The 20,322-nt window shown below is 38.4% G+C and overlaps 1 protein-coding gene across 1 annotated transcript in view; it reads right to left on the bottom strand.

Annotated features, from left to right (window-relative positions):
- Positions 1-6,531, bottom strand: part of PPP1R13B (protein phosphatase 1 regulatory subunit 13B) — a 69,720-nt gene extending 63,189 nt beyond the window's left edge. Inside the window, exon 1 of the mRNA XM_084207423.1 lies at positions 6,004-6,531. Coding sequence (XP_084063549.1) covers positions 6,004-6,012 — 9 coding nt within the window. The 5' untranslated portion in view covers positions 6,013-6,531. The remainder of the gene's footprint in view (positions 1-6,003) is intronic.
- Between the last annotated feature and the right edge of the window lie 13,791 nt (positions 6,532-20,322).

Here is a 20,322-nt window from a genome sequence, read left to right as displayed (position 1 = left end):
AAATCTCTTCAGTGCTCTTTGGATACAGCTATTGATAGAGGTTTAGTGAGCTGGATGGGTTTGCTGAGTGCAGCAGTGCAGTCTGTTCACAGCCAATGGGGGGAATGGGCAGCAAGGAAGAGGAAGCAGCCTCTTCCAGAGCTACAGGAAATGGTTAACCCAGCTCATCCCCATTGTGAAACCTCAGCCCAGAAAGGAATTCAGCTGCTCCAACATCCTACTGCACCACAGTGATAAACCTGCTCTCCAGTACAGCACATGTACTTGCTTCCAAGCATGATCTAAGAAAAATAATAGGGCGACCTAAAACCCAGGTAAAGTGACTGAAATTTGAAGTTCAAAACATTTTTTGTCCCTTCACTAAGCAGTTCATATTCTTGCTGGTCCTTTGAGTTATCACAGAATTTGTGCTTTGTCCTCCAGGTACCATTGTTGCCTTTGACACACAAATCTGCTTCTGAAGGATGGTGTCTATTATTCCACAATATAATTCTATTATTGTCTGTCATAAAAAAATTGCTTCCAGAACCTCAAAACATTGAGCACACTCCACTGATAAATTGCCTAACACATTCAAGATTATTATATGCTTTCAAGTTTAATAGATGATAATGGCAGATTTCCCAGCTCCCAGAAAAATGTACCAGCCTGAAGTGTTAAAATTCATATCTTAGAATATTTGTTTACTGAAAAATCTTACCACAATTTAAGAACAAATGAGATACCAGATTCAAGGCTGACAGAAAAACTGTTCATAAATGCAGAAAGATTTCAAAGATATTTTGGATCACATAATAATATAATTTTTCAATTTAAGAAATTTTAAAATCTCCTTTTGCTGGGGTCTTACACAAACCCAGGAATGAACCTTCTATATCCCAGGCTAGCAGATTCATTTAAGAGGTTAAGTATTTTGAGCTATCTTGTGCTAGTAATTAATGTATGGTAATACTAAGCTTTTAATTTAGACAAACACATAAGACTTGTAAATTCCAACAGTGAGTCATGAGGGAAAGGGAGCAAGACGCCTTCCCCCCACTCCCCAAATCAGGCAATAATTTGTTTCCTTCTTCAAGCCTCTATTCTCAGCAAAGATTTTTTATTTTTAAAGATGTCTATAGTTTACAAAGACAAAAAAAAAAAGAAAATTATTGAATCCCCCGGACATTTAAGAAGATAATAAACATGAGCACTGATTGTAATACCAAGAATTAGACTTCAAATTCTTTACAAAAAAGCACTGCCTTTTTTCTGTCTTTGGGCAGCTCTTGGCATAATGGGGGCTGCTCCACAGCTGTATGCATCTAAATATAAATATATGAATAAGCAAGGTTTGGGTTTTTTAATAATGAATTTCATATGAAACTTGGCTTTGTTAGAAAAATCAATCTGGCGGAATGGAATTTTGTTTTCAAACAAACAGTTATTTTCTCTGAAGTCTGCAATGGACAACAAACTCAACTATATTAACACATGAGAGAGCATCCTTTCCCTCAATTTCTCATATATTTCACAGACCCACACATATCTAATAAATCTATTTAAATATTCTATTATCAGACTAGCATGTGTATAATACATTTGTTGACCTGGTGAAGCTGATGAACTTATTTTTACCACAGAATAGGCCATATTCTGTCAACCTAAAAAAATAGTGACATGATCCAAAAAAACATGAAATGGCCTTTAAGCTTTGTTGCAATAAATAACTCCATTAATAATGGCTGATAAACATGCAAATTATTCTCTGCAGTCAGTTCACATTTATTCAGCAAACAAGGATATCAGTATTGCTGAGAACTATACAGTTCTGAATTAATCACAATATATTTTATCTCCATATAACTGAAAATTGCTCATATTAAAATAATGAAAATTCATAATATTGATTTAAGTGTATTAAAGTGACACATCTTCCTCTACAATGTTTAATTATATCAGTAGCAACCTTCCTATGGAAAGATAACAGGGGACACTGATTTAAGAATATTTTGATTTTAAATTATAAGCAATATAATAAACAATGCCCACTTTGGATTTTTTGGGAAATGTTTTAGACCAAACATAGGACAAGTGTATACTCACTTTAAAACAAACAAAAAAACCCAACCAAAGAACAAAAAGTCCACCAAACCCCCCACTTTCTCTTCATTCACTAGCTTAATTGAAAAATAACTCCTGAGGATATCTATCCTTGCTTTGTATTTTATCATAGCATTCATCTTCATAGCTCAGGAGCTTCTGTATAAATTTTCCAGTCTAACAGAAAATATTCATTAGTCATGGGCTTCTTCAGAGAAGACTTGCAGTGTCCCACAAAACTAGAAAAAAACAAAACAAACCCACTAAACACTCCAAACTTTTCACTCTCCCTTCTATGAAAACAACCATCACAACTCCCTGATCCTACACAAGGATGTGTCCAGTAACTCTAACTTCACACAAAGTCTCGTAAGGTTCCTCCCAGATGCTTTCCAAAATGTGAATGATGGCCACGACCTCACTGATATTCATCAGTTAAAGGCAAAACCAGAAAAGCTCTGCTAGGAGAACATGTAATACCAACTCTTCCTCCTAAAAGATTCAATCCATCACAGTTTCTTACACAGCACCCACCATCACCTGTCTTATCACGTTACTGATGGTATACAAACTCGACACAGTTCTTTAGTGGGGTGTTACCTCACATGCTGGGGAAGAATTATTTCCAAAATTAAGGCAAAAAAAGGAAAGTGTCACATGCTTCTCCAATGTATCAGTTCCTTATTGCATTGTATTTTTTTTATAAGTGGGAAAACTGTGCTCCTCATAAGTGACTTTTTTCTTGTGTGCACCCTTGCGCCTAAGAAAAATGCTAATACTTGACAAAAGAGGTAATTCTGGAACTACCATCCAAGGAGAAAAAGCATTAATTGCATTATTTAAGGGAAAGATTCCAACGCTCTTTCAAACACAAACCCTAAAGTACCACAATTAAAAGCCTCTCTACTGGGTCAAATAGACAAAAAATATATATAACTAGGTTCCTCCAATCATGTTTTAGATTTTGTGGCTGAAAAAAGAGCTATATCCACAATAATTTTGCAAATAAACTCTGGTTGTTTTAACCCAAAAGATTTCCTCTTTGAAGGGATACCACATAGTTCTATGTTTGCACACTTTATTCCAAGAAGGAAAGAAACAATAACATTTACTTTTCAGTGAAAAAAATATCCCTCTAATCAAGGCACACTTATAGGAACACTTAGCAGAGGTGATTTTCAATGTAGCATCATAAGCTCACCATACACACAGTTCTTCTCCTGAAGGCAATGAAAGGGTTTACAATTGATATATCTTGTCAGCAAAGCAAAGGGAAAAATGAAAAACAGGTGAGAAAACTGTAGTGTAAATCATTCATTCTTCTTCAAGCCCAACTGTGTTCAGGACCAAGAACAGTTATTCTGTATTTTTCAGAACCAGAATAAGCAATATGAAAAAAGATAATGAATAAAATCCTTCTAAGGATGCTGAAGAACAGAGTGGGAAGTATCCCACTCACAAAAGAAACTGTAATTGATAAAAACCTCTGAGAAGTAACACTGTTCCCCATGTGAGAGAAGAAAAAAAAAAATCACAACAGACACTGAAGGAGAAAAATGGACTTCAGATACTACTTCACTCTTGAGATGGTTGCAGAAATGCCAAAAAAATTACCAGTGCAAAAGTGGCCCCAATCAGTTACAAGTCCAATAAATGTGAATCATAAGAAACAACAAAAGTTTAGCATTTAGTTTTAACTATGGTGATGAACTGTTGTAACAAGTAGGTAAGTCTAGCAGTTCTCTCCTCTTGCTCTCCCTCTTGCTAGTTTATGCTTTTGCTAATTATATAAAAAACCCAAAGCCCAAAATACCCACAAACAAAAGTCCAACAGGGAAAAAAAAAAAGCTTCCATGAATATGAAGTCAAGGAATTCTCTAAGGTAAAAAGTTAGAAGGTAAAAACTTTTCCATTCTCAGAATACAAAAAAATGACTAAAAACCTAAACTTGGTCCAGTTCTACAGCCATATGTTCATATTATTTAGCTATTATATATCGATGAGTTCAGTAAATGGAGTTGGGTTTTTTCACCCTTGAAGTATAGCTGGGATGAAAAACTGGACAACTGAAGGCACTGTCACAAGTCCATTTAAATACACATATTTATTTAAATATACATATTCCTGACTGATAGACTGTCTATAACAGCATCTAAAATGGCTTTAGAAAAATGAAATATTTATTATTTTAGGACTTGGACTCAGTAAGCTCTAATCTGCAAGACTACTACTCCTGTAGCAAGGTAATTTGTTTTTATTAAAATTCATCCGTCAGTTAAAAATGCTTTGAAGTGTGTTTCACAAACACAGTAAAAAGTCTGAATCTTCAACCACCTTCCAATAAATATAAACAACCACCACATTTGAACAAGCAAGAAGGTAACACAAGACACTGGCAGAAACATCCAAATAGGTAAAAAGAAACTTTCTAAGAAGTCAATTCCTGCACTACCCAATGACGTTAACCTGAAACCCACACATAGGTTAGTAATGGGAAGCAAATACGTTTGTTCTGACTTAGCATGTCATTGGCATGCTAGGTTTTCAATAGGAATTTCATGAATGTAAAGCATAACCCAAGCTGCGAAGGAAGATGAAGCTGTCACCTTGTTTTTGTTTCTACATGCTAACATCCATAAGTTCATGGCACAAGTCTAACTCCATGAACTTCATTGCCAGTTTCTAACATGCCCAGTGCACTGCAATTCTCATCTGTATCAACAGAGTATTTTGGCACCGAGCAGCTGGAAGTTAAAGTGCACATGATGTTAAAAATCTTGTCATAATACCTGGCTTTTAAACACTACCTGTACTTTTCAATCTGAAATTTTACACCCAGTGTGAGCTATTTATTTTCTCCTCTTGGTCACGAAACAAATTTAGAGCAGTAAAATCTTGTTAAAGATGTCTTTAATGTTCTCACACAGAAACATTCTGCTGCAGTGCTTTGGCTGCAAACACTGCAGAGGAACTGTAAATAAAAAGCTAATTTCTACCAGAATTACAGAAAACATGGGAGATAGCCCCTTTATAATGGAGTATCTCATAAAGCCACATTTGAGATCAAATAGACTTTGAAAGAAATCAACAAAAGGAATGTGATTGTTTATTACTCCGTCCCAGAGGATCTTGTCATAAAACGAACAGTCATCAGGAACAACTCTCTTCTGACCACTGCATCAGCCCACAGCGACAAGGGAGGGAAGCAGGGGGCAGGAAACGGACAGGGATTCTGTCACAGAAGACAATCAAGGTTGCTTGCAGGAAAATGAAAGGGTTTGTCTTCGATAAATAAGCGACGGTGTCACAAAAGCGGTGACAGGAACCGAGGACGGAGCCAGGCTGACAGGGTGCTGCCGCCTGCGCTCGCTTGACCCCGGCAGGAGGGCCGGAGCCGCCTGCCCCGGGACGGTTCAGCCCTTCCCCGCACCCGGGCGGCGAGGGATCGGGATTTGGGTGGAAAACCCCGAAACAAACAGACACACCGCCCGCACACCCACTCACCCAAACACAACGCACCCCCCGCGCCTCACGGCGGGCCTCGGCGGCCGGCAGCGACCCGGAGGCGACCCCCGCGCTCCCCGCCGGGGTGCGTGAGGCGCCGCTCCGCCACAGCCCGGGGGGACGCGGCCCCCGACCTGTCACGGCCGGTGCAGCCCCCGCGGGTGGAGGGGCGGGGGCAGGTCGTGCTCCCCCACAGCCGGGGACGGCGGTGACCCGCGGCCCCACCCCCGGCACGGAGCCCGCCGACGTCTCCGCAGCCCCGCAGCCCTCTGTCCCGGCTAGCCCGGGGATGACGGCGGCGCCGCGCACTCCATCCGCCGCCGGCAGCCCCGCAGGAAACGGCGAGGCGTCCCAGCGCCCGGCAGCGCGGCGCCAGGCCGGGGAGCGACGACGCGAACTCTCCCCGTTCTCACTCACCGGCATCATCTCCGCAGCCTTCTCCGCGCCGGGCCCGCTGAGCTGTGCCGGGCCTCTCCTGCTGCCGCCGCCGCCGCCGCCTCTCACCGCGGAGGACGCCGCGCTCGCCCTGGCGGCTGTGACAGGTGCCTCCCGCGCGCCTCGCTCCGCGCAGCGGGCGGAAGGAAGAGGCGAAGGCGGCGACGGCGGCCGGGCTCCCAACCCCCTTCCTCCTCCTCCGGAGCGCGGCCGCCTCTCCCGCCTCCCTCCCCGGGCGCTTCCTGCTCTGCTCGGCTCCGCTCCGCCCGCGCCGCCCCGCCACGGGTTAACCCCCGCCACCGCCTCCTTGCTGGGGCGGGGCCGCACGTGACCGCGGGGCCGGGCCGGGAATGCGGGACCGGCACCCGCGCCCGCCTCCCGTCCCCGCCGGGACCCTCTCGCTCCCGCAGCACCGTGCTGAGCGTGAGGCTCGCCACGCCGGTTCTCCCCCGCCCGGCCTCCTCCTCCCGGCGCTCTGCCGCCCTGCCCCCGGGCCGGGCTCCGGCGGACACCGCCTCCTCTGGGCGGGCTGCCCGCGGCCCATTGCTCCCGGCCCCGGGCGGTGGAGGAAGGGGCAGCGGCCCCGGGCGCTCTCTGCCCCCGGAATGCGGGGAATGCGGGGCGGCTCCGCCCGGCCCGGCCCCACCGCTGTAGCTGCCCGTGGCCCGCTGGGCGTGCGGGGGGAGCTGGGCGGTAACACGGGGGTCTCCCGCGCCTCTGAGCTGAGGTCGCTTCCCGACAGCTTGTCCTGGTCCGAAACACACCTTGGATAGTGTCATGCCTAGCGTCACGTTCTTTCCTTCCACTGTCCCTTCCTTGTGAAATCTGCCTGATGTACAAAACTCCGCTTAGCAGCAGGAGGGGAAAGGTATTTTTGTCCTGATGTCAGACTCATGAGATCTGGTCTCGTGTTTGAAAGTAAGGTTCAATTTCCTTCATTTTCTAGTCTCTCATTCTGTAGAGTTACAACAGCAAAATGAAAGTTAACAGCTTGGAAGAAGCCAAGCTCATCTAGAAGTCAAAACATCACCATATGTTAGTACTGCAACACATGCGATGTAGACAAATTTCATATTGCTGGGAGTCTTAAATCCTAATCTACAGCATACATGGACCTACCCAGCGCTCCAACTGCTTCTGAAAAATGGCTGGTTTCCAGTCTTTGTTACTTTATTTGCAGAACACCGTGACAGATCTCAGCTAGGAGTGGAAAAAAACACGTTAACTTGGCAAGTTTTTGAGGAGCTTAGATAAGTCTTTGAAGGTAAATGGTAATAGCATAATAATCTCACATTAATGTATGAGCCTGTATGGTAAGCATAACCTATTCATGTAAGATTCTGTAACAGATAATTGTGTAAATTATCTTAATACATACATGCTTAAGATTTCACTGTGTATCCTTCTCAGTGCATTTGCAGGCTCTGGTGTCAGCTTTTTGACAGGTCAAAGCCTCTGCCTCTTTTACTAAAATAGTCCTACAAGGGAAAATCTATCAGCATCACAAGATAGTACTTTGCCAGTTTAATATTTTGCAAGTACCAGTTGGAGTGTTGCTGGCAGTCACAGCCATATCATCCTCAGGTTCTTGTAGACTGTGATTCCACCTCACACACAGAGCTTTGGAAATAGGTTACTCAAACCCCATACAGAACTCCATGATCTACTCAGAAGAGTACTAACTCTGGAACTAGGCTGGCTTGAATAAAACAGGCTCTAAAATGCTCATAGTCATCTATCTTAAAAAAAGGGGGGGAGTGATTTATCTTCATCAAATTCATATTGAACTTTAATCAACAAAATAATAGGAGTGAATAGAAATTTATTTGTCCTCTTACTACTTACAGTAATTCTAATTTTGAAATTAGAAATTCTAAAATTCCAATACCGAGGGATTTGTGCACCTTATGTCATACTTGTTCTATAAAAATTAGTCTTTTTCATTGACTAGGTTAATTTTCATTGCCAGCAATTCTCAAACAATAGTCTATAATTTTTTTCCAGGTATACTTGATGGCTGACATTTCCCTACATTCAATGAATAATAATAAAAATTAAAATACTGCAAATATGATCCCACTATTACTTTTCCCACTATTACTGTAACAGCAGGAATACCTACAAAATGAAAAGTGGGAGAATATGATGTAGACAATTGCTGGGGATGCAGACACTCCTCCTTGCAACTCCTCTGCTGGAATAATGGCCTGTAGTATAAAAGTTTGTCATTGTGTTGGTTTTGGCAGATGAAGGTTCAGCCAGTGCAGCAACCAGACAGACTGGATACTGAGGGCTAGGAGGAAATGTCTTCAAAAGGTAGAGTAAGTACTTTATATGCAAGTCTGCTCCTACTCCTATTTCTGCTTCCCTTGAAAACATCACTTGTCTCAATTCTTCCCATCTCAATTTTTCTATAGAAATGTGGAAAGAAAAAAAAAAGTAACCAATATTTACCAAGTATAATACTTAACTTTCCATGCTGCAGGTAGAATTTTATTTAACACTTCTCCCACAGAAAAATCTTTTTGGGAACCACTCTCTTAGCAGTCAAGAGACAAAACAGCCTTTATAAAATTTTCTGATTCCAACTTTTAACCAGAAATCTGTTTACTGTGAGCAAAAAAATGGTCACTTCAAATAATGTAGTTTTCCCCCATTGTCCATGCATATCCATAGCCAATGACTGGTCCAGTTTTGTAGAAATTGTGGTGCTTGGCCCAAGGGGCCAGTGATATCTGCAACTCAGTTGCCTTTCTTGGATAATTGAGGTTACATGAAAACAGGCAGGATTTGGGGAATGCCTAAGAAGATAAGGGAAGAGAATTTGGTTATGGAAGCAGATAAAGCCAGAGGTACTAAACCCAAATTATTTGCTTCAAAATCTGCTTCCTAGGTTAAAAGTGTTCTAATTTTGTCAACCTCTTTCTAAAGGAAAAGGTTTGTGCTTATTTGTTGGTGTAAATATTACAACATGTTATACAAATATCTTTTATTCTCCTCTTGGTGCTTAGAAAACCTCAGCAATTCTATTTAACTTTACAAATTGAAAACACTGTAGCTTAAGACACATTTTTGAGCTCATAATACATTAAAAAATTAAGAATTACTGCTTATTGGTTATGGTATGGTGAGTTTTTGAGATGTGCAAAGTTGTATCTACCTAGAAACTGAAATTTGATTTAAATGCATACACTGTCACTTAGTATTTTGCTAAAACATTTGGAATGTATGGGTACATAGAAAAAAATTACCAGAACATGGTGTGTATTTAACCTAGGTTTATTGGAAAAAGGGGTTTTAATTTCTGTTAATAAATTGCCAGGCCCCTTATTTGATCATTATTTTTCTTAGGACAAGCAGAGAGTCCCAAAGATAAAGGTGGAAGACTAATAAGATTTTCAGGAGCACTCCTGCAGAAATTCTGAATGATACTTGTTTCTTCTAAGTACCTTCTAGCAAGATTTTCCAAGGTAGATGTTTTTATAATTTTAAAAACTAAAATGTCTGAATCTCTCCTACTTCTTTTCTATGCATAGACAAAAGGAGAAAAATGAGCTTTCCTACCTTCTGAGATCCAAGTGTTCTCCAGTTTTGCATTCACTTGTTAAGATGCTTTTCCAGAGCATAGGAAAATGTTTTCACACTTTGGAGGTGTCACAGGAAAATAATTTTGAATTAATGTAACACTTTTTTCTTTTCATGTGGTATTATGTTAAATAACAGATACTGCTATTTATAGCCAGCAACAGTGTCAGAGGTCAAACACTTAGGGTGGGATCCATCTTATCCAACTTTACTAAGGTAGGAGTTAGGTGTGTCATTCCAATCACTCATTGAGGCTGCTTCTACAGATAATCAGGATGGGGAGGGGAGAGAGGCAGTTCTGCAGGTAATTCATTCACCTCGAGATACTCATCCCACTATCTAAATCTCTTGGTCTTTGAAGGTGCCTATCTCTGTATTGATTTAGGATGGAGCCTGGATGACTAGCTCTGATTGGGGAGCAGACTTTTGGATGGCTACAGTTCAGACAAGTTCCCTCATAACTGGCAGAATAAAATCTCTAAAAACGAGTATGGGTAGGAGCACTGGGGTTTTTTGCATGTATTTAAAGAAAATGATGTCTCTTTGCTAAATGAGTAAGTGGATTACTTTATTACAGAATACAACTCTCCTTTCAAAAATTGTATTTTACATTTGCTCTAATGTAGGAGGAACTCACTCTGAGTAGGTAAGCACTTCAAGAAGCTGAATGACAGAAGTACTTCTGACTTGCCAGGCAATTCATGGGGTGGCTACAGTGCAGTGCTGTGTAACAGATGATACAAACAAAACCACTGAATGTTTCATGGGAAGTTTCACAGCAGGAGCCTAAAATATTTACTGAATTACAGTGTAAAGTAGGAGTGTATATGTAAAGGAAAGGTATATTAATTTGTTACTGTGGCCTTAAATAGCCTTTCATTCCAGAATTACATTGACTTCCTAAGGCTGGAGCCATAAAGTGTTCCTAGTGAACAATAGTCATATGCTGCCATGCTTGAATTCACATACAGTCAAGGCATTTCAAACCCCACCAAACCTGTTCAGAGATAAATAAACTACAAATAATAACCTAAAGGAAACACTTTGATGTCTGTTTGGTATATAGTATTTAAGACACGTGAACAGGAGAAAGATACTTTTTCATCCCTGCCTTGTAATATTCTAAAGTAATGTATGCTGGACTAGGTGACTCATGATCTGAAGTTTCCATAGCCCAGCACTCATTTTGAGAAGTGTAACAATTAAAGCAGGAGTGAAGCATTATGTGTGTGTAGCATAGCTGTGTTCACTTCCTGGGATTTGGGTGTCTGGTATGTCATGTGTTCCAGCCCTGCATTTGGTGGATTAGAAGTAATTTCTTTAAACAATAACAGAAATTGTATACTTAATCCAATACACATGATGCAAAAGCAAGTACTTAGTGCAAAATGCTGTGGTCTCATCAGGATTGTGTTGCTGTCCACTCTCATAAAATTATTGCACTAAAAGGAATTGGTTTATATTGTAGCTACAGAAGACACAGTCCTGTAAGATGACATGCCACCATCTTTAGAAATGGAAAATCTTGTTCTGCTCCTCTGTAATTTCTAACAAGGAATCCATTAACCATATGCAAAGAGGTGGAGAAAACAAAAACTTCAGTGTCCTCGGAGATTTCTCTCTGCTTATACTTTTAGGCTTTATAGTCATTTGAGCTCTCAGGATGTTTCTTTATAAAAATCTTTTTCCTTGAAATTTTCAATATGCCCATGATGAGTGCAAGTATCTGAGATGAGCCAGATGATGGGTCATTAGCTGAAACATTAATTAGGGACAGTCAATCCTTCACTCATTAATCCTCTTTTATTTTTGTGCTGTTGTGTTTTGGGTGCACCACTTGGTTAATGTGAGGGGAAAATGATGGACCATGTTTTGAGACTGAGCCCAGCTTTTTAATTTGTTACTGTAAGATTAAAATTGTTCTCACGTATCTCTTCTATGACTTAGTTAAGTGTTTTTTACAGTTTCTGTGTGAAAGGATTTCAAATACTTTCTCTTTCAGCTAAAAGGCTAATGCAGAATTCTGTGATACATGTTTAGTTTTTCCCTCATGCTGCAAAAATTTTGGGTTTTTAGTCTTCAACTTTTCTATTAATCATATCATTCCTTTGTTTTAGATGGCCAACGACTTATTTAATATAATTGAAACCAATCTCCTTTTTTATGTTTACTGCTGTATCAGATGCAGGTTTGTTTTTTGTATTAGATTTGTATTACTGCAATATTCAAACCCAGTAATGCTTAATTTGAAATTTGCATCTCCTACTAGAATTTGTCCTTTTCTTAGTTACCTTTCTTGAGGTAAACAGATCTAGTAAGAACAAACATGAAGGGGTTATCATGTAATGAAGCTCCTGCTGTTGAACCTGGTCATGGGTGGACTTGAAGGACTGCAGCTTGGGAGGGCAAAGTCCTCTGCTCAATTCTCAAGTCTGGGATGTACTGAAAGGTATTTTCTAGCAATTACTGACAAAGTGATGTGCAGAGGAGGCTTAGAGAGGAAAACATGCCTCTGAGCAGAAGAATGCTCATGTACAATAGGAGAAAAAAATTATAAACCGAATTAAATGTGTATTTTAAAAAAAAACCTGTTTCTACTTAGTATTTAAACAACTACATTATTAAGACTATGCTACTGGAAATAACATTCTTTACTTTTTTTATGTATGTACTTATCACAGATTTTACAGATTAGAATACACAAGGTAAGTCTCCTCTTAAGAGAGTAAGAGTATTAAATCTGTTAAGTAAAACACCACTGCAGATGTGAAACAGGTTCTGATTTGCATCTCTATGGAAAACATTTCTGCACTCTCTCTCTCACATATGTATCTGTATAGGTAGAGATACACACACAGATATGTATATTATACATAAACACCACCTTAAATTACCATTTTTTGGGCTTTTTGATTACCAAAAATTGTCAGAGCATGGCTGTCTTCTGTACAGGTATATATAATTTATTTGTGAATTGTGAATCTGAGTTTTTCAGTCAAAAACACTATTTTAGTAGTGCATTTTAATAGAAGAACATCTGCACTCAGGTAATCTGACCAGCAGATGTAATCTAACATTTGCAATTAGGATTTTTGCATGCTATGAAAAATAATGGGTTTGTGTCTTATTGATGCTTAAGGTTCATCCCTTCTGTTTCTGTAAATATTACTTTTCCACATAAAGCAACAATATTCTAGTCCAGGGAACATTATTGAGACAAGCTGATTCCGTTTCCAAGTGCCCTGTTTTGTAATCTTCCAGAAATAAATTTCTGAATAATTTTTTTTTTTACTACTGTGATCCTACAACAAGGTTTACTACAGTTCTTAGCTGCATAAAGAGAAGAATGTCAACAGCAGAAGCAGATGAATTGTGTAGGGCATTGATGGAACCTTATTGAAAATATTCAGTGAAAAGCTCTAGAAATAGTGACAGAAGAAAATGTATCACTGGTATGTGTTTAGAATCTATTTTAGGTTGACTTATTCAAAGAAGATACCATAATATGCAGCTGAACCTGAGAATATTTAGAAGGCTGGAAAGGAGTGTGTGCATCACGGAGGAGTACACCCAATAATAACCTACTTGCTGGGGGATGATCAGATACTACTTTCAAATTTGTCTACTGTTTATGTCTCAAATTCAAAACCAGTATTTCTATTCTGTAAATGGACAAGCTACAGCACAAGGTACTGTAATCTTTTTTCTATTTCTTCCAGTTTCTATGGGAATTTTTTTTTTCTTGCCTTCTGCCTTTCTTCCTTATAGAAATGTCTGAATACATGTTTAATGTACTAGCCTTAATTTAAAAAGAGCTGTGATAGTTAGCAGTAATAAGAATACATAATTTGAAAGCAAAGTAAAAATATTTTTTGCAAGATTCCTTTTCTAGTTGCATTACTCCAAAAGAATTACTTAAATCAAAGTATGCTGAACAGTATTATGTCTTGGTGTTTACTTAAACTAAGAGTCAGGTCCTTTGTTAAAATTGCTATGACTCAAATTCTTAGCTTACTGAAAGAAATGCAGAATTTAAATTTTAGCTAATTATTTTAAAGAAGTGCCTAGAGATCCTAACTGAGACCAGGAGAATTTTCTTTTCAAGCTCTATGTAATATGTAGAATACATCATCAGGGGTATAAGCAGAGCATTGCTATGTCAGGTTTAAGAGAATTTAAACAAAGCTATTTCTCTGTACAATTGCACTAAATTAAAAGGTATACCTGAAGCATCATGAGTAAGGAGTCAGTAATAGCGCTGAAAAAAGCATCACTTTTGACATATATATATGTACAAAATAAAAAATAGAGTTAATTATAAAAGTAGAAATACTTTTGGTTAGACCTCCCCCAAAAGGAAGGCCCCTGTATTCTTGGTCCTCTATCAAATGACTGTTCACATTCTAGTCCACTTTATTAATCCTTCCTCTTTCCTCCCATAATGCTCTGCTTCTTTTCAGTTTAGTTGTTGCCAGTTTGCTTGTTTACACAGCATTCCATATGAAATATCTCACAACAGTTTCTACTTCATACCTAAAGAATTCCCCCTTAATTGCAGCAATTCTTAATATTATCAAAAGCATGCTAAACACAACAGGTTAAAACAAGAAATGAAGACTACAACTAATACTGCAGAAAAAAAATCTGTGTAGGCAGCAGTCACCACAGATGGGATTCATTCAGTATACAGCTCTTAGTTCTACCACCCACATAATCCCCATTACCATTTCCTACCAAAACACACTTCATTAGCTCTGAAGAAATCTCTATTGTCTCTCCCAGCAGATCACTGAAGGTGATGACTGTCATGATATGGATATAAAAGTTAAAGGTCATATCAATTAAAAACGATTCCTTAACAATCCTTTAGCAGGTCATAATAATAAGGCATATTTTCATTTGATGACAACCAATAATATAATTTGATGAACCACTACCAATTTTATCCTTTTTAAGTAAAAGTAGTCATCCTTTTTAAGTAAAAGTAGTCTTGCTGCTAGTACTGAGCATTAGGATATCATCATCCAGTGGTTCTCCCTGTTCCCTATTTGTTTGTCCATTTGTCCCAATTAATTAAGTGATAGTATAAACTCGAGAAAGCAATGTGCTGTCCCAGAGGAAGGAAGCAAGGCTCTGCCTTTGCTAGAGCACAAGCTGTCAGTCCTGATTTCTATACAGGGTGGAGTTGTGCGTTCTTTTTATTGCTCCAGCTGTTGACACTGATGACAGTTCTTCCAGGAGAAACAGTGCTTTGATCATGTGCGTAGTTGTGGATGAGTAGGAACCTTGCATTGCCTTATCAGGGACACAACAACTTTGGGAACTTGGCTGAGTAAATGGGAGGATAGAAATTCTGATTCTTCTGTCCTTTTTCTGCAACTCTCCTTCCCCCCAACTGCTGTGCTATCATCTTGTTATAAAGCAGCTTTGCTGTAAATGGAATCAGATGAGTCCAAATTAAAATGGAAAAAAAACCACAACAAGTGCTTTTTTTGTTAGAGGGGGAAACCCCCATAAAATTATGCAAAATTACCTGATGTTATTCACAAATAACTGTATCTACACAACTATGAGGAGCAAGGCACAGCAGTGAAAGGGTGCAAACCCTACAAGCTGGAGTAGCTGCCAGAGTACTCATACTGTTAAACCACAACCAAAGACAGAATTTAATTAAAACCTCTAAACCATCCATTCTTGTGGTGGTCAGTTCGTTTTGGGTTAGGACAGAATAATTGTTTCCAAGTACTTTGCCTGCAGCAGTGGAGAAGACTACATAAGCCTGCCTTATTTGTGAGATTTTAATAAATTACCAAATCAGCCATGTGGCTTTATGTTCTTAAAAATATTAGCTGCTAAATGTTAGTTACTAAATGTCATGGAATTGTACTTTGCAGAGTTTGCTGTTCAAGCACTATCGTGTCACTTTTTGTTCCTCCATTTAATGAATTGTTAACCAACATATTTAATGCCTCAGGGACTCTCCATCTCACAATTCTTTCCTTCCCAGTAACTTCACAGATTTCTTTGAATGAAACAATAGAAGTTTCACACATTGATTTCCTCTGTTTCAGTTCAGCCAGCTGGTGGTGATGTCACACACAAGCACCTGTGTCTAACAAGCACCTGATACTGTTTCTTCAAGGACTCAAAGTACAAGACACATGAACATACCAGCTCTGTATCGGCGTTTGTACTAGAAACACTGGATTGCTATCATGATTCAGATAAACAGGAGACTTGTTCAGCTGTTTTAGTTACTTTGGATCATTTCCTGCAGCTTTACTCATCCTCCCAATTAACATGAATACACATTTGGGTTTTTTCCAAGTTAGCCATTAAGGAGGTTAAGTAGGTTGGGCCTTGTGACTAATGTTTCCTTGGCTCTGACTGTATTTTGCTGCTCCCCTAGAGTATTCTATCATAATTTATTAGCATGCAGGAGAAACCCTGGGATTCCTAATTGTAGAACAGAACTTGAAATGTTCTAGAAATTCCCAACCTCCAAAATGTAATATTGGAGCTTGGGAAAAATGTTATATCCCAGTTTTAAGTAAGACCCAGCATGGAGAGGCAAATACAGTAGTACTTGTACTGTAAGAAGACATTGTGCATTAGCATTTTCATCATTAATACAGTTTCCTACTGCTGAGCTTTCATGTTCTGTATTGATTATAAAAAAAAGTTACCAGTGCCACAACAAAACTTAGTCAAAAGGATGCTGCAGTAATTGGATGAGGTTCTTCAACCCCTAAAGATGTTTGCTGTTCCACTAACATGGTAAAGGTAGTGAACAGGTTTTGTCACTGCTGATGCCTCATCACAGGCAAAAAATGAGGAATGCAGTTGCTTAACTATGTTACTACATAAGGTTTAAATGCAATCCTGTTTTAGAAATGTCAGCAATATAAAGAGGCAGCAGCTAAAGGAAAGCAACATGATCCATCAGCGTGCAGTAAGCATATCCCTCACCAGTGTTTAGTTGTGAATCATGTTGAATATAACATCCATGGATTAATGTCCTGATCTTACATAGTCATTTGCATAGCAAATGAGTTTGTTCAGGAGCTGAGTATTGTCTGTTTAGACACTTACCTGGAACAAAATATTTTTAAGTTAGCTTTAGAAATCACCTTAGCTAAATTACTAAACAAGAAGAAAGACAGATATCCTAAAATAAGAGTGTTTACTTCAAGGGTGGGTACTCCTTCAAATGTCTACCTAGGGCTATGCTCCAGGTGCTAGTGCTGCAATGAAAATTGATTACTCTTTCCACACCTCACTGTAGATATGAAATGGCTCTTACAATGCCTTAGTTTGTTTTCCTCTATTGTGTTTTACATTACTTCAGCATAGAGAAGCAGGAAGTACAGAGACAGTAGTACAGGTTTACATGTTATGGGTGTGCTGATTTCTGCTTTCGAGTCAAGCCACTGACTGAATTTCCCCCTTCTGTATGCTACTCAATTAAAAAACCAAAACATCTATTTAAACATCAACAGCAGTCTTACTTCCCCTATCTTTTGCAGATATTTGTGTTAAGGAACACAAAGGAGAGAATATTCTGTAGCCTTCATAGAAATTCCTGACAGAGAAGCATAAATGGAAGAACTAGTTACATATGGCATTGTTTCAGTAGAAATTATAATTTTTATAATGTAGACCCTGCTGCCCATATGTACTTTCTTTCCCTACTAGAAAATAAAGCAAGTCAGATAGAAAGAAGTTAAGACTTGAAGCAGGTGAAGTTTACCTAGAAGTGCAGTGAAGTGTGCTCCAAGGGCAGGTCAGCAGAAGCTCCTCTTGGCTTCCAACCCAGGAGATCAGAAGAGCATGTTGATGTACCTCAGTGACAATGGTCTGGCTAAGGTGAAGCAAATCTTGCAGTGATTAATATTTTTTTCCTGATATGTCTGCCTGAAGTCTGTAATTGAAAATTCCTAAAGCAAGTCATTTGAAGTATGTGTGGTATCTTAGGAACTATAACTTAGTGATCATAAATTTGCATTACAAATGCTCTTATAGCTCCTTACTTGGCATAAATTTTCAATCTGAACTGCTTATTAAGTATACCACAACTCACTCACCCTGTAATTACCACTGGCTTAATATCTGTTCATTTAAGTTCCATTTTCTTCTAGTTTTTATTCTCTACTCCCTTCTGTTGGATGCTTTTGATTTTATGTAAAAAATCTAGGAGTTCTTTCAATTTCTCATTCATTTCTCTGTGGTGAGGAAACAGAAAAACCCATATAGAAATGATTAAAGAAATCAGCTAAAACAGATCAAGAAAAGGTGTAACAAAGAAAACTGTGGATGGTGAAATAAATATCAAAAATACATGAAGGACAGATGTCACCTTTTCAAATCAGTGATGCTAAACTTGCCTTCTCTAAAATAAAGCTCTCAGAGAAATAAGCCTGTATATTTTACTCTACTCAGTAGGTACAGCTATTAAGCAGAAGTATAAATTTTGAAGAAATTAAAGGCAACAGTGTTTGGAATGTTTACCATCAGCAGGTAAGGTTACCAAGTTCTGGGTGTTTGAATACAAAAGATTTAAGCTATGGCCAGATACTGCAGTCAGGAGATTGAAAAGCAAAACTTTAATCAAGCTGAAAGATTTAAGATGTTTCAGTGAAGTAGTTAAAAAGATGTACGTAAGCATTAAGTCATTAAAATGACTTAAGCCTCTTAATCTTCTCAAAGGCAGATTAGGCTAAATTTAAACAAAACATGACATGAAGTCCAGTTTTGGTTTTACACACTATGTATGCTTGGTACAGAGTTCAGTATGCATAGTTCTGAACACTGATTTTCATAGGATAGCATATGTTCCTACAGACTCCAAATGCACTTGCTATGGATATCTAACAGCTATCTGCAAAAACCACTAACAGCCATTCTAATAACACAAGTATTTCTTCTACACTTTCAGGAAAAAGGAAAACTCTTTGAAGCCATTTAAATATTTGTGCCTCACACCAACTGCTGCCAGTGATTTCATTATTCCCTCTGAATTCTGAGGTTTTCTGAGGTAAGCTCCAATGGCAAATAAAAGTCCATGTAATATCAATTTTCTTATACAATATGGGCATGTTATTACTTATTCCTTTGCAAAACTTGTGATTAAACGAAAAGCCTTTCAGAATAATTCCTCAGCTCTATTGAATATGAAGGACAAAAAATACAGTTGTCAATCAGGCACTTTTAAAAAATATCTGTATCATTTTGCATGGTGTTTTCATAATAATGTGACATTTTCTTTTAAACCCTGAAGAACTAAGAACTCTAAAAAATGTAAGAGTTAAAATATAATTTTTGGTACTCTTGATTACTGCACCACAGGTTGACAAAAAACTGGGGATTAAGTCCTCATACTTGGCATCCTATTAAATTATATTTTTGAAGAAAATAGCCAAAAAAGTTATTATTAGGGGGAGGGGGAAAGGAATCCAATTCCATTAAGAAGTTTAGTTATAAAGATTCAGTCCCTTTTAAAATACTGTTGAAGAAGTTTAACATGGTACTTAGAACTGTAGAAGCTTATTCTAAAAATTAGGTTAGCACTGCACTCCAGCATATATTGTCCAAGATCTTTAATTACTTTTTGCTCAATGGATTTATTATTTTTCCAATTACAGCAGATGGATCAGGTACAGTTCTAGTATTCATTTCCCTATGGTTGTAACTCCCTTCATTTGCAGTAGAAATGATGAACCACCAAATTCATATTCCAGGAACAGAAGAGATCTTTAATGATGGCCAGAACCAGAGGACTCTGAAACAAAGACACAATTTAGGCTGTTCAAACAGTAAAGCAAATCAATTCAGAAATGTAGTGCAGGTCCTAGAACTGACAACTGTACTTACATCTGAGCACAAGACTTGGCTATTCAAATAAAACACTACCCTCAGAATATGTACATAAGTAAATGTAGCAAATACTAAAATTTCTCTTGCAAGTTTTAAAGTCCTATTACAGTCAACACCCATTCTTCCTTGGTTTTGTTATGGTTCTTCCTGAACTGAAGTTTATTTACACTATTATTCTTAGTCTAGTACTAAGCAGTATTTTCTCTTATTGCACATTTCAAAATGTAAATAATGTTTGCATGTAAAAATTCAACTGTGAGCAAATGGGTTCTCTCTCATGGTGCAGAAAGTGAACTGAGATACAGCAGGTCATGAAAAAATAAACTCCAGTGTGATGTCAGAACAAACGATACATAAATATCTAAACACTACTTTATAAAGAAACAAATTTAAATCACAAGTTTATACTTTCTAGTTTCTTGATAGCTAAAATAGCAGGTACTGTTGAAATCACACTGATTTAAGTAATTCCATTAAATGGTTGTTACTATTATTTGAAAAAATTCCTTGCCCACACAGTCAAGGTACAGAATTTCTATTTTACTCCTAAAACCTACACAAAAGATTATTTATGTGCAGATCCACAGTTGTTTCTGTGGATCAATACAACCAAAATTACTTATTTTGAAGTAGTGTTTAAACATTTGCTAAATCTGTAACTTAAGCCCCAAATTTATCTAATGAAAAGTGTTCTGAACTAATTTTTACTGTACTTATTTAAAAATTATATTAAGGTATTAGATATCTAATACTTACTATTTCCTGATGATTTTTTGCCTGGGGAAAAAAAGAAAAAAAATAAGCTGAACAATGATAGTTAAAAATATATTTCCTATTTACTTT

This window comes from Fringilla coelebs (genome assembly GCF_963513975.1).
Source record: "Fringilla coelebs genome assembly, chromosome: 6".
Lineage (NCBI taxonomy): Eukaryota > Metazoa > Chordata > Aves > Passeriformes > Fringillidae > Fringilla > Fringilla coelebs.
The sequence above is the reverse complement of the archived record's forward strand: the minus strand, read 5'-3'. Positions and strand labels throughout refer to the sequence as shown.